Genomic DNA, 13,960 nt, shown 5'->3' with positions numbered 1-13,960 from the left:
TTGACGATGTCTATATACCTACCTATAGCGGAATTTCGGTCGTAATGAAATTGTTTTGTGCAACTGGTTGAATAATACCTCGTGAATTAGATAAGCTTTAACGTAGCAACTCAGAGAGATTCTTTTTCGGGATAAGAAATGACGGAATTGATTACCTTGAAAATTTCTGATTTTGTATAACAAAAAAGAAAAAAAAAAAAATGGTGAAATCAATTTTTCAATTTCATATTAATTGTAAACTAAAAACCGTGTTAAAAATTTATTTTTCTCTGTATCATTATTCTTTTTTTTTTTTTATTATTTGTGAAACAATTTACCATCGAGAAATACTGTGTTCATCCTGACATTTATTTGCGATCATTCTTATGCACCGTAATTTCGAGTAAATATCTTACGAATTTTAATGAACTTTAGTAAATTTTGGCAGATCAAAGAATCTCCAGAAGCGAGTTTCGGAGGGAGGATCTTTGCCTCCGGAGAATATTGTATTATACCAATAATGGCAGAGTGCATATAGCACGAGTGGTCGAAAGGTGAGTAAGACGGATTGTAAAATCTTATACAAAAAAGTTGTTTTGTTTTCTGCCTAGTGACAAAACGTTTCGTTTAAAATATTCAGATTGTCATTAGCCAGGCGTAGAACGGCTGAACGATTCATGAATTGACGACGAGGTGGTAATGCTCTAAAAACATGAGCTGGTCAATCGCCGGCACGTGGAACAGAGTTCAGAAGCGGTGATTTGCATGTAAGTACAGTAACGGTAAATACGTTGTATAATTTCCCGTCATAGACATGCGGACGTTCTTCGAGGAACGGTACATCGGGGGAGAGGACACGTCGTAGGTGCGTATTCCCTGGTTTTAAGTACACACATCTGCCGCCAAAGGTTTACAATGGCGAACCCGCCGCGAGGAGAGAACCGTGCAAATGTCGTGGAATGCGGCATCTGTACTCCAAGGCGAACCACTCCGCGAGGCTGCACCCTAGATTTCAATACCCGCACACAACCGCGGCTACGGGAGTGTCAAGTGTCTGGGTTCCGAACGAGATCTCGCCGAGGAGCCGCAGGTCGTACCTTCGAAACAAGACGTCGACGGTCCTCGAAAGGACGCGGCCTTTTGGGACTACAACGAAGGTCCGGAGGTTCCAGACCATTAGCCGTTGGTATCAAGTCTCGGCGAACTAATTTATGCCGATCCGTAGAAACGATAGTCGAGTTCGCTCGATGTCGGAGTTTGGAAAATTATCAGGACCACTGTAGCCAATTTCCATTTAAAAAGCGGGCCAAAGAGACCCGGGTAAAGGATTTTATAGCCTCTGATTGAGAATGCCAGTCTATGGGTTATGAAGGGAAACGTAGCTGCTGGATTGGAGAGGATTTCGAAAGAACGGTAAGTTCATTTCATCATTTTTGTGGAACGAATTCTGATACGCTCTTGCAAAATTCTCTTCAAATGGGTACGAAAAACATGTTTAGTATTTACTCCGCAACGGAACTGCTCTAAGCATTTCGCGTTGAATATATAATAATGTATAATATAATAATATATGATACGGTTATCCTTCGTGGTAATGAAAAATGCCACTATCCTATGAAAGTGTTTCAAGGATTTCCGTTCACGGTTAGTCCCGGGGCATCTAGGAGAGTCAGTTTTTAGGTGCTTACGACTCGAAGAGCAACTACCGGAACGCCCCTTATGCGGATATATTCAAGTTTATCTGCCGTACGTAAGTCAGGGTCTGATCACGTGTCTCTCTATACATGACATCGATCAATCTTGGCTGCGTTAACCGTAGGCGTGCAGATTCCAATCTAAGGGGTGGGCCAGAGGTTATTTATTCAAGTTTCATTCCCCTTTCACCTCGAGTATGCTACTTGTAACCACGCTGCACGTAATTTCAGTTTTCAAAGGTTTGCATGCCTCGCAACATTTACGTTGACTTCATTCAACTGTTGCAGAAGTATCGGGCCGTAGAGAGTATGGCCTTTAACTAACATGCACTTATATTTCGAAAGACGATTACAAATTGTGTGAATAAAACTAGGTTTGTGATTAAATTTGTATATTCATATAAGGCACACGAGTTTCTTGAAAATGTCAAACCGATGATGATAGAAAATAAAAATAAATGTGAAAATATATGTTTGTAATCCAAGATGTGGAAATGTGCGAGACAAATGTGCGATGGTTCATCTACTCCTAGCGTTAACGCAGTCATTAAAATTGCAACACTATTTATTACTGTGCGTCGGATTATGAGACGCGTTTCGTAAAAGAGCCCTGCGGCTCGACACGTGAACTTTGAACCGATACGGTTGTCGTCAGGGAGGACAGACTAACGAATGTTGGAAAATTGATTCCAATTTCAGCATAACAAATTTTTCTCACTCCCGAAGCGCTCTGCAATGCTCGTTCAGAGACCTCTGGTCGACCTTGAGCGGCCAAGCATTAGTCGCCAACACTGGTTTTCGCGAACCGGTAGCTATGCCAACTCCGCTAAATATAGACTAGCTGAAAATTCTCGGTTGAGCAGCCAAAATTCTCGAGGCTCGTGGCTAAGCTTGATCGTATAGAATATAGTTCTTTGATAAGTGATCGGGATGAGCACTTCAATAATTTAACCAATGCGATCGAATTTGTATTCAATTTTGCGTAGATTTGTGGGTTGTTGAGAAAACGTGGTTTGTTTTTAAAATTCAAAGATTTGATATTCTTTAACGCCATTAACGTCGGCATAGAATACAATCCTGGGTCGAGTTACACCTGAAAGCTGATTCAGACCATAATCCTCTCATCAAATTTACGCGTAGCGTTCAGCTTTCTTCAGAGCAAATTTATTCAGTAGCTAATTGACTAATTGCCCATGTCTAATACTCGATAGATCTTAGAATTAGAGCCCGAAGCACCAGCATCAAGAGTTACTTTTAATCTGAAATCTTTATTTACATACTCATTACATGCTCAACTATATACTGTATCGTGAAAAACGGGGCGTAGACCAATGAAAAAAAAAAACAGTGAAGACAAATTTATAACTTAATGAATACACGGAGGCAGATTTGTGTCACGGTCAACGATCGACGGACCAATAAGCAGAACGAGCAGCTTGACGAACGAGATCAAGAGTCAGAAAGACAGAGAAAGTGAAAACGTGAAACAACCCACTTGGGTAAGAAAGACTTTGGTATTCATTAATTCACGTTATACATCTGGTGGGCACAACGCAGGTGTAAGTAAGCATATTAATATGTATTTAAAAAAAAAGTAACGAGACGATGGACCAAACTTATGTACTGCTTCTCCGGTTGGAGGCACGTACCAATAGTGAAAATAGGGGACAACCGAAGAAGAGCATGTAGAACCCATTGCTCACGAGTTTTGTACAGTCAATTGAATAGAGCGGGAATTATGAGAGTTCACGTTACCCAGTCAACCCTGGCTGACTCTCGCCTATTCACGTAATGTACACATGTGTCCGCAATTTCGAGACAACATGAGATATTCTCGATGGTATCGGTGAACGCTGCACACGTACGGTGCGCGATCGGACCGCGCCCTGCTCTCCAGCAAATCGAAAATAGGAAGAAAGTAAGTGCGACATGGGTGAAAGCTGTCTTTCAAATGTCACTGCGTTTGACCTTACCGAGTATGCGTTATGTATTCAAGGAGGCTCTTGCATAACTTAACCCCGTCGCCTGATCGCACCTGAGTTATGGTCGCCAAACGCGCCGCACAGACTTTAACAAAGTCCTTACGCTACTCCAGCTACTACCGCTAGTTATTTCTCTTTGTACACCAGGCGTTTCTTCTTGGTGACGTCGACGCGATTAGATGAATGCTCGTGCAGCCTTGAATTGATCTTTCGAAAAATCGGATCTGCACGCTCTTGCTGGGTGTAATATGTAGCATAGAGGAGGTGAGTTCGGAGTATCTGCGGAAGTCTGTAACGTATAACGTGTCCAGGATTGAAGAGGCTGCGAAGAGAGATACTGTCGGCAGGATGAAGGAGGGGTCTCTGGTTCACCTTGACCAAAGTCTCGAGTGCCTCGAGGTACGGACGAAATTGAAAAATAAGGATTGGAGCCTATGGTTACTTCGGAGCATCGTGACTTGACTTCGAATCAATGACTGGCCAATCAGCGGACGATTCAGGGACCGTGACTTGCGTCCGGCTTCAGGATGCAGCGAGTATTTTCTCACGGATTTTACGCTCTGGCTTAAGTATGACCACGCGAAATCACTCGGAGTCCGACTCTCCAGGGCAAAGCTGTGTAACAGCGGTGAAATTTCTCTCATTCAAGTTTCGGGATTTTGCTGTCACACTCTTCAAGATTAACTGCGGGGCTCTTCGGAAGCGTCGAACGAAAGTGATTGAAGGTGGCAGGCGAATGGACGGAGCGTATCGCCACGAGTCAGGCCCTCGGCCACCGACACGTCGATTTTCTTTATTGCCAAATCGGAATTTCAAATAACCAATTGCTGTCCGTTCTTTAGGATGACGTCGATGCAGTTAAGATCGTACATCGCGAGTCGGACGACGGACGACGTCGGGCATTACAACACCTGTTCGACGTGACCCAGTTGCCTCGCGGACGATTAAATTGCAAGCCATTCTTTGCATTTACGCGCATTTCTCTTACAGTCCTCCCAGTCTTCGCGGCAAAGGCCCAGTTACGAAGACTTAAACCGTGCGTGACGAGCCGTATGCCGTTCTACGCATGTCTGGATAAATACGCCGCTTTCCACAAGCTTATACTCATTTTCAATGGCTCACTTTTTTTATTGACGCTTTTTTCTTCACCCGTCATTTTCAGACCAGCACTACTTACGGTTGGAGAAACGCGACAAATTGGCGTAACGATAATATTCTGCTATACTTGACATCGACTTTTGCGTTTATTAACCGAACGTAACGAGATTCGTTCTTTGCGTTACAAGAAACGTTGAAAAATATCTAGTATATAGTCTATTGTCAATAGAGATATAGAAAAGAGGAGAAGAAACAGGGTACCATTTTTATTCTACGAAACCTTTGTGGTGGATCGAACAAACAATGAACGGAAACCGAGTAGAATAAAACAATGTCTGATCTTTGCGTAGGACTGGTGATTGGTATATATACGTGTCGGATTGGAATTGCCGATGATGACTGATAAGAGAAAACGAAGAATAACGTTATTAACGATTATTAGCTGTTAAGCCTTTTTATTCTACTTTAGTATTCAACTTTTGGGTGAAAGTTAGATTTTTAATATCAGATTCCTTACAATCGAGAAATAAAAAAAAGATGACCTGTGAGTTCAATTTCACTTTTTATATGGAAATCTTATTATTATAACGAGAGTCCATAAGCCTAAGTGAATATTCATTTTTACCGTTACAGAGTTGTTAAACACCGATTCGGATATTATTTATATTTATTTTCAGCAAACATAGTGGAAATTTTGCCAAATCTGGCAGCTATGTCAAGGCCAATAAGCGATACATTTAGTAGAAATAACATTGAAGTGACTGCATCGCGACTGTAATTAGGATGGATTTGCGAACAATTCCAAATCATCGAGGAATGAATTTTGATTCTGGATATGAGACTTATTATAAAGCTTTGACTTGGCCATGGATATGGATATTCGTATCTTGCAAAGCATCTGAAAAAAGTTGCCCAACAAGCAAACGAGCAGCGATGTGGAACCGCAAAAATGTAATACAAACCCAACGTGTATAAATGCCCGTCTTCAGCACCATGACGATGCTACTAAACTATAAAAACTGCAGATGCTTCTAGCTACATAAAAGTGTTTTTCTCAGTTCCAGCCATTCGAGACGCTCCTAATTAATTAAAGTCTATAACATCGCAAGTCGGCAGAAAACCGTGAAGAAAAATCTTAGGAAAAGACGCGTTCGTTAGTCGCTGTCGAACCGGGATTTGTAGAAGGATGGGGCAAAAGAATACCGTGAAGAAACTCTCGGTTTACAGCAGAGAATTTCACGATCAACAGAGCGTGCCGAAGAATCGTTCCTCCGACCCGTGACGGCCATATTGGTATTTTCATTGTCGTTCGGTGGCCGATACCAAGAACCCTTGCACGTCCGACTGGGACCGTCGGGTCACGTTGCAGATATGCAGTTATGCCTCCCACGCATATTCCACGCACAGAACAAGACGTACCCACAAAGGCTCAGCCCTCCGGACAATGAACGATACATGCAGCCGGCGATTATGTCGCCTGTACATATAAAGCCATGCGGTTATGTCACGTCGACGAATCGTCAGCTGCAGGCACGAGGCCGAAGAAACGACGGTCAAACCGCCTTATGTCATTGCGCATCTTTTTCTCGCCGATCGTGAGCGTTGTTTTTGTCCAGCGTATATTGATCGATGTAACGCGTTGCAGTAACGCCTCTGGGGGGATGTGATCTTGGAAGCTCAATAGCGGGTTTCTTTATCCGAGAGCTTTCACGCCTCGAAGCTCGAAGGGGTGTTTCTTTATATCACGAGCAACTTACTGTGGCTTCGAAGAATACACCTACGTATACGAAGACACACCTCTGTGGCATTCCAAGATTCTATGTAACCACCTTCATATTTTCTTTTAAGAAAATGTTGTTGCCAGCCATGTGCTGCAAATTCTACAGCTCTGATGCTGAAATTAATGACTTCTACAAAATTATGCTTGCACGTGTAAGTGGCACGTTTTGCCTAAACGATCGTGGTATATTTTTTATTTTTTTCGTTTAACCGCAATCGTCGTTTAATTATGATTCGGTGTCTGGTTTAGGCGGGAAAAAACATCGCCTCATGGCTATCAGGATTTCTATCGGCAATTATAAGAGAAACGTCGAAAGATTCGGCGATAAAACTTGTATACAACCTATTGCAGATGCTATCGTGAACTTCCAGAAGAGTATAAACAACAACGGCCACCCAACGACATTTCTAACCAATTAGAAGTAAAATTTCACAAGATACGATTATACCAGGCATAGGATTAATGGTCAGGTTTGTCAATAAATTTTTAAAACGCTTTCGTTCGAATCATGAGTTTGACACTGTCGGAGTGTCTTCTTGACCTGACGGAGCTGACGGACGTCAGAATTATGTTAAAAGAATCGAAACTGGGCGATTCGTCGACAAATCAGACAGAGAAAGTCCCATATTTTAATCAGTCCGTGTGATGTGGTAGCGACGACGCCTTCGCGTTGTCAGAGCCTTGCCTCGCCTCGCCGTTTCCTGTTAATTTCCAGTTCCGTCTTTGTTGGAGAGTGCTCGTGCCGGGCGTGGCAGCCGCAAGAAAGCAATCTGGGAAAGTAATACCCATACTCTGTAAACAGGCGTCACCGCGATATCCACAAGTAAAGCATTGCGACGCGTTCGCAGCTTTGGCGCCTGGGCGCATGGTTGATTGCTTATCAGATCTATCCGCCCGGATATACTACATCCGTGTCTATTAATACACCGATTTACCGCCGTAAGGTAGTGCAAGCTTCACGAGTTGTGTTCGAAGGCTGAACGCTACTGATCGGAGTAATTTTTTTGTAGCTTTTTGTCGAGCTTTGAAGAGATGCGATCATTGCTCAATGTATCCACTGTTTCAGGTGCATATTCTATCTGGGCTGCTCATAAGTCCTAAATCGTAGACATCGTGACTGAAGACTGCCCTGATGGGGTTTTGTATGCGTTATGGGATCGAGTGATCAACGGCTCCCGCCGATAAAGAAGTTATCGGATCGCTAACACGGCCTTGTTCCCTTAGGCCCACTTACGCTCCGAGTAGTGATCGCGAAAATTTACCCAGGGGCAACCGTCTTTAAATTCTTTGTTCAACGACACGCTTGGAATCGTATCGACGGAAAGTATGCAAACAGTCGGATACTTTGCAAGGATGCTTGGATAATCTTTGAAACCAACTGGTGTTCGGCTGATGGCAATTGGCTGAACCGAGAATCTGAAATTACCTGTTCAATCGACTTCGTTGAACTTCGTAGTAGGATCTACTCCGATCTACGGATATTTTTTCGTCGATCATATGTTCGGTAAGCTCAGACGGTAAGGTAGAGTTCTGTTTTCAGAGCGGTAGGATTCGATGAGGGTAATGATCGAGTAATCAATGGGTTTTCGATATATAAAATTGATTTATTGAAGCGATGTTGGTTAGAAAGCGGATAATCTATACTGTTTCTTGATTAACTGTAAACATACAGAGAAAAAAATACAGGTTTTTAGAAAATTTTCAAATTTCGTATCACAGTACACCGCGGAAACGGATCGGTCCATTGCAATTTTTTAACAACCATAAAATTTAAACCCTTCTACGCATTTTGTTCTTTGAAAACTGCAATCGACCCATCAGTTTCCACTTTCTTACCGCTACAGCGGTAATATTCGAGCTGCTTGAGTTATACTGACCACTTAGCGATCGCGAAAGGCTTGCACAAGTCCGACGACTTGTCGTATGCCTGTCCGTTTAGGCACTCGACGAGTTCAGGAACCCCATTCCTGCAAACTACCACACTACTGCAGGAATTGGTCAACCTTCGAACGTCTCCGTCCGTGCATCTTTTCCCATCGAGTTGCTCAGGTATCACCTGCGTCTGCCCCCATGGATTTTCCGGCAACAGTTTTTTGGCTTCTTCCTGTTGCACGCTAAGATCAATGCCTGCGCCTTGTTGGACATGCTGCTGCTGTTGTTGCTGTTGAATGAGAATCGGGTGAAATTAACAGTAGAAATATCTCCATCCGAAGACTAAGCATATAACTATTTACCGTCTCTTCTGAACAAATTTGTCCAAAAGTTCGCCACATACCTTGATGTCTTTTTCTTTTCCTTGCTGTTTCTCCCACGACGAACCTACCGTGCCTTGATGCCAGGGGTCAGACTCAACGTCAGATCCTTTCGTCAGCCAAGGGTTTGCAGGATACTGAGGCTGCGGAACTTGTTGGGGTGGGTAGTACGAAGGGGGTGGTGTAGGCGGATGTGAGTGGTGCGGAGGGTGTGGGTGGTGCGGAGGATGAGGAATTATCGGGGGTGTCCATGGAGCGGGCTCTGCAGCACCTCGGCAATCCACCCTGTAGAGGTAGTCGCAAATGCCGAATTCCTACGGTGATCAAACAACATATTAACATCGACGTTGCGCAGACGCGACGGCAAAATAATGCTGGCATTGATCAGGATATGAAAATCATGACACTGAAGTCGTTATTCGTATCTAGGAACGTGGCATGACCATTATAGAATTTACATTTCTACTTATAATAATGATCAGTAGAAAAACCTCTGTGCGCCGGTAGTATTTATAGATACTTACGAAGGAGCAACGAACTGCTGGTCATTGGATTGTAAAAAGCTACATTAATTCGGAATGCACGAGTTCCCCGCCGGGGCTTTGTTTTGTAATTTTTAAGTTTGTGAGAATAATTTACTTCATGGATTATGCATGATGTATGCGCGATGCAACAGGATGCGCATTATGTTTCCATATTCCAAAGTAAACGCGCGGTTCCTACAGCGCTGTGTTCGGTGCAAAAGGAATGTTGATTATACAATATTCAATGCACTCGGCTTTGTTTTCCATTTATGGAAGTAATTTTTTGACCACTCGTCAAGAAGAATTTCCATTCGGATAATATTGAGTACCTATTGTGTAAACAGGAGCTAGGCGCGGAGCGTCGATTTAGTGATATTTACAATATCATAAAAGGGATTCCTAATCGATTGTTGTAAGCTAACCAAAAACAATAACATTCTATAAGATCATCATCACGTATCGCTTACATCGTTGTAGACAAGACCTCGCGGGCAATGACGTATCGTGGGTTTTCCGTAAACACAGACGTAGAATTCGGAACAGTTGGTTGAACTTCTGTATTGGCCATTCGGGGTTGGGCAAGTGTTCGAACCTGGTTGTAGCTCCGGTTCTGCAAGAATGTTAACGGCGTGACATCAGATACACGAGTCCTTCGAACTGTGCAGGTAATTTAAGTTGCGAATCTTATCCCGCCACGTGTTACGACGGAATAAAACCAAAAGCGAGATAACTTCGACTTACATAAACTTGAGTGCCACATTCAACAGCTTTGAGATAGTCAAACAGCAGCGGATCATTAACATTTTGATGTGTATTCAAATGGTTGACTCCGCGTCAATTCAGACTTTTTGTTCTAGAGTATGTCTATGAGATTACAGTAAAAGAGGTAAATTCTGCATTTTAAAGGCAAATAGCGAAACATGTTCCCCGGTTTTTTCTTCGTCAAAGTCAAGTAAAGTTGAACCGCGAAAATCAACCGTATTTTGATGAAACTGAGCTTCTTGTTTTTTTTACACATTACCGTTGATGTAATCAATTTGCAAGAGCGGTGAATATCAGACTTTTTTCTTCAAAGCTGTTTGCCCGTTAGAATGCATAATTAAAAACAAGTCGTTCTTTAACCAATGTAGGTACCCGTTACGCGAAAAATTAATCCTCGTATTGGAGACTGTAATATCTAACTTTAGTCATAGGAAATCGTGAAATAAGTCTGGAGTTCAATTTTCATTGACTCTTAAAGGTGTCTTCAGGTACTTACGAGGCGTGGGTGCCGGCCGGCTACCGCAGTAGACGTTGTAGGAAAAGTCGCAGTAGTTTTTGTATTCATTGAACAGCAATCCGCCAGGGCATTCCTGCTCGATTACGATACCGTCCCAGCAATTAAGATAACTTGAGCAGCTTTTCCAACTAGCGAATTGACCTCTGAGAGCCAGACAACCTTCCGGTAGAACCGGTGGCTCTGGTTTCGCTGTCGGTGGAATTGGTTTAGTCGTTGGAGGTGGCCAAAACGGTTGAATTGGACGAGGAATGTCGCCGTAGCTCTGCTTTACCTCGCCCTGGTTTGCAGAGGGGTTCGTACTCGGGATTTCAGGCTCCTTGTGCCAACTTGTAAGTTCCTTATCCAGCTTATTGTAGTCGATACGGTCCCATACGTTCGGTGACACTGAAATTGTCGTAATGTATCAAATTAGAGTATTTCATTCTTCTAGTTGGCAAGAAGATGAGCTCCAACAATATTCTCTGGGATACCAGAAGGAAGGAAAAACATGAGGTAACTCTTTTGAGGGTCAAAATATAGGTCGTAGTCTGACTTCTAAGAAACTGCAAGTAAGGGGCGTTTTAAAGCTTATTTGAATTCAAACTTGGAATGTTTTGACAATCTGTATTCATGGGATTGGTTTCCGCGCCTTCGAGTCTATTAAAGTGAAGTGAATTACACTGATTGCATGTGAAATCAAATTGAAACAGGAGAGAATTTTAATTTTCAAAGCAGCCTTTACTCTCGACATGTTCGACGAGCGATGACATATTGATGATACTGATCGATATGCCCAGGAGTGCCGCAGGTGGAGTCCACCATAAGAAAATAAATCGGATCCAACTCGGTTGTCGAATTGTTTAATTGACACGATTTATCAATACGGAGCAGTTTGGATCTAGACCATGAAATTGCTCCGCGGGTGGTTTTTGATACCAGTACCGCATGTCCATGTAAGGATGCTCACTTATGGCTTCGCTGTTGTTGATTTGTGGAATATTCATATCGGTTTACACAAATATAACCCGCATTCGGCGTGGGTTCGGAGACCCGAGGCGGTTACAAACGCCTCTGCAAAAAGTTGATGAGACTCGAGCGACATAAACGGTTATGCGCAACGTTCCCTCGTAACGTTGGGTTAATATTTAAATAAGCCTTGAGCAGGTTCTGCCGTTGACCTACGGCCCGTCTTTGTTACGTTCTTGGCTAATTGTTCTCAGATTTTTGAACGCTACTCTTCTTGTTTCTCAAACCTCTTTCTCGTACACGAGTGGCGTTATTGAATAAATATTCACGTCGTACTCGAGTTGTGTTCGAGCGCGAAGCCTCTTCACTTTCGCACGCCCCAACGCTGCAGGGAACGAAGCTCTGTTGGTGGCAAAGACTAAAAGAACTCCGTGAGATGGGCAGGTTTCGTTTCAAAGTTTTCTTATTCTTCGAAACGTGACATAGAACGTTGAAATGATTTCACTTGATTCGTCACTGGTACGTATAACATCCTTCAGACTTTTGAAAAAACAATGTCTACTTGGGGGAAAGATTTTTATACTTGATCAACGTATCAAGCCCCCCAAAAACCAAATCGTTGCCGTATGCACATGCAGAATATGAATTCCAGTTAGCTTTTTGAATGACCGGGTAAGTCCGAAATCATCATCGCGTTAAAAAAGTCTGTTTTGTCACAGAAGAATTATTGTGTGGTACGATATTAGTGTAACAAAAAATTGAAGCAATAATTTGCATTTATAATGGTCTGAATATCTTATAATTGATTGCTTCGAGCTTCGAACGTGGGATTTTAACTTAACGTTTGATCAGTGTTTAACGCTGGACCGATTAGGTATCGGAAATTATTTTTAACACATTCGTTCCGAGCATTTAAAACCTTTGCGCTAAATGATTCACTGTAAAATTATTATTAATCCAAGTTCAGACAATTAATATAAAAATTGAGCAATTAATGTTGAGGCGATTGTTCCTGGATTACATTGGCTGTCATTCGGTATTTGAATATTTATCGGTCTTCTTAAAACTCCCGAAAAATGTTCTATTCAGACTCGATCTCGTCACATAGTCCTATAGTACCGTCATACTACGTTTCAAACTTGAATGTTGTTGCTCAAATAATCTTTGGCATTGAAACCACACTTTACTCGATTCATATCGCGTACGGAATACGTGAACGTGCGTACGTCGCGTTACTACTGGGTGAATGGCACGCATCGTAGTCTTATATCTCTATGAGTTTAGCTCGCCTCGACGCTGATTTCATTACGTTTCAAGAGGTTCATACACCTTAGAAGGTTTTTCCTACAAGAACGGGTGTGGCTCAAGGCAATTTGTCAGTAGCGAAGCTTATTTTCACTGTGCTGGATGGAGATCTTTTCTTCAAGAGCGAGTGCGAGCATTGCTAATTGGATTTAATCGCATCTCTCGAGGTTCAATAATCGTAGCTTTTATATGATAAATATGAAGCTTGTGGTAATTCACATCAAATTTAGTTAGAAGAAACTCGTGAAGAAGCCGTTGAAACTAAGGTGTTCTGCAATATTTCGTAGTAAATGGAAATCATATGTTATGCTAATGCCAGCATAAAGGGCCGGCGAATCGTTTATAAATAATGAAGGAACACTGATCGACTCTGATTCATTCACATCTATTTTAAGCACAAACAGGAGTCAAAACTTAGTTAATTATTGTAATGAAGCTAGGTTTTAAAAAAATTTCCCGATGCTCTCTTGGTTCTCGAATCGTTTCACCGTCTACGTGAACTAACGATTCTAAATTTGACTAGGAACAATGACGCGAAGTACTTTTCGCGTGGTTTGGCTCAATTGCACCAGTCAACAACAAAGCTGTTGGATTTTCCTAGCGCACATTAACTGACAGATCAGCATCACTCACCTTGCTGTTGCTGCTGCTGCTGCTGCTGCGTCTGCTGGAGATAAGTCTGCGTAGCTTGAGACGTGGGATTCAGAGCAGCCGCGAGGCTCAAGAGAGCCGGTAAATACAAATAGAACATTGCCGTGAACAATGGTATCGACGGGTTGATCCAAGGATACAGACGACGGATTAAAGTGCGTTGCAAATTCGCGATGTACCGAATGTGCAATATTACTCGCAAAAAAGTTTTCACACGTATCGCCGAAGCTGCGATGTCCTGGGTTCGAGTTCTGATGCTGTGGCCTGGACCTCGTCGTTCAGGGCTTACATAGGACAATCCCCACCACGGAGATTCGGACGCTCACAGGACTCCCCCTGAACGCAGGAAGTGCACGTTCGAGTGGCGAAAAGTATTCGCAATATACACAATGCGCCCACTTCGGGGAAGGAGATGCGTCCGTTAGCCACCCGGATCGTCTCTGATTTTCGAGAAATAAGCGTTGTAATGCT

At 42.7% G+C, this 13,960-nt stretch overlaps 1 protein-coding gene across 1 annotated transcript; it reads right to left on the bottom strand.

Annotated features, from left to right (window-relative positions):
- Positions 1 to 8,116: 8,116 nt before the first annotated feature.
- LOC124177303 lies at positions 8,117 to 13,760 on the bottom strand. Its single transcript, XM_046559498.1, has 6 exons — positions 13,472 to 13,760; positions 10,568 to 10,972; positions 9,777 to 9,919; positions 8,809 to 9,099; positions 8,411 to 8,694; positions 8,117 to 8,191 (listed from the first exon to the last, which is right to left on the bottom strand). The coding sequence occupies exons 1-6, from the start codon at positions 13,587 to 13,589 to the stop codon at positions 8,188 to 8,190; spliced, it is 1,245 nt and encodes a 414-aa protein (XP_046415454.1). The 5' UTR covers positions 13,590 to 13,760; the 3' UTR covers positions 8,117 to 8,187.
- Positions 13,761 to 13,960: the final 200 nt, after the last annotated feature.

Source organism: Neodiprion fabricii, chromosome 3 (assembly GCF_021155785.1).
Source record: "Neodiprion fabricii isolate iyNeoFabr1 chromosome 3, iyNeoFabr1.1, whole genome shotgun sequence".
In the NCBI taxonomy this organism is placed as follows: Eukaryota; Metazoa; Arthropoda; class Insecta; order Hymenoptera; family Diprionidae; genus Neodiprion; species Neodiprion fabricii.
The sequence above is the reverse complement of the archived record's forward strand: the minus strand, read 5'-3'. Positions and strand labels throughout refer to the sequence as shown.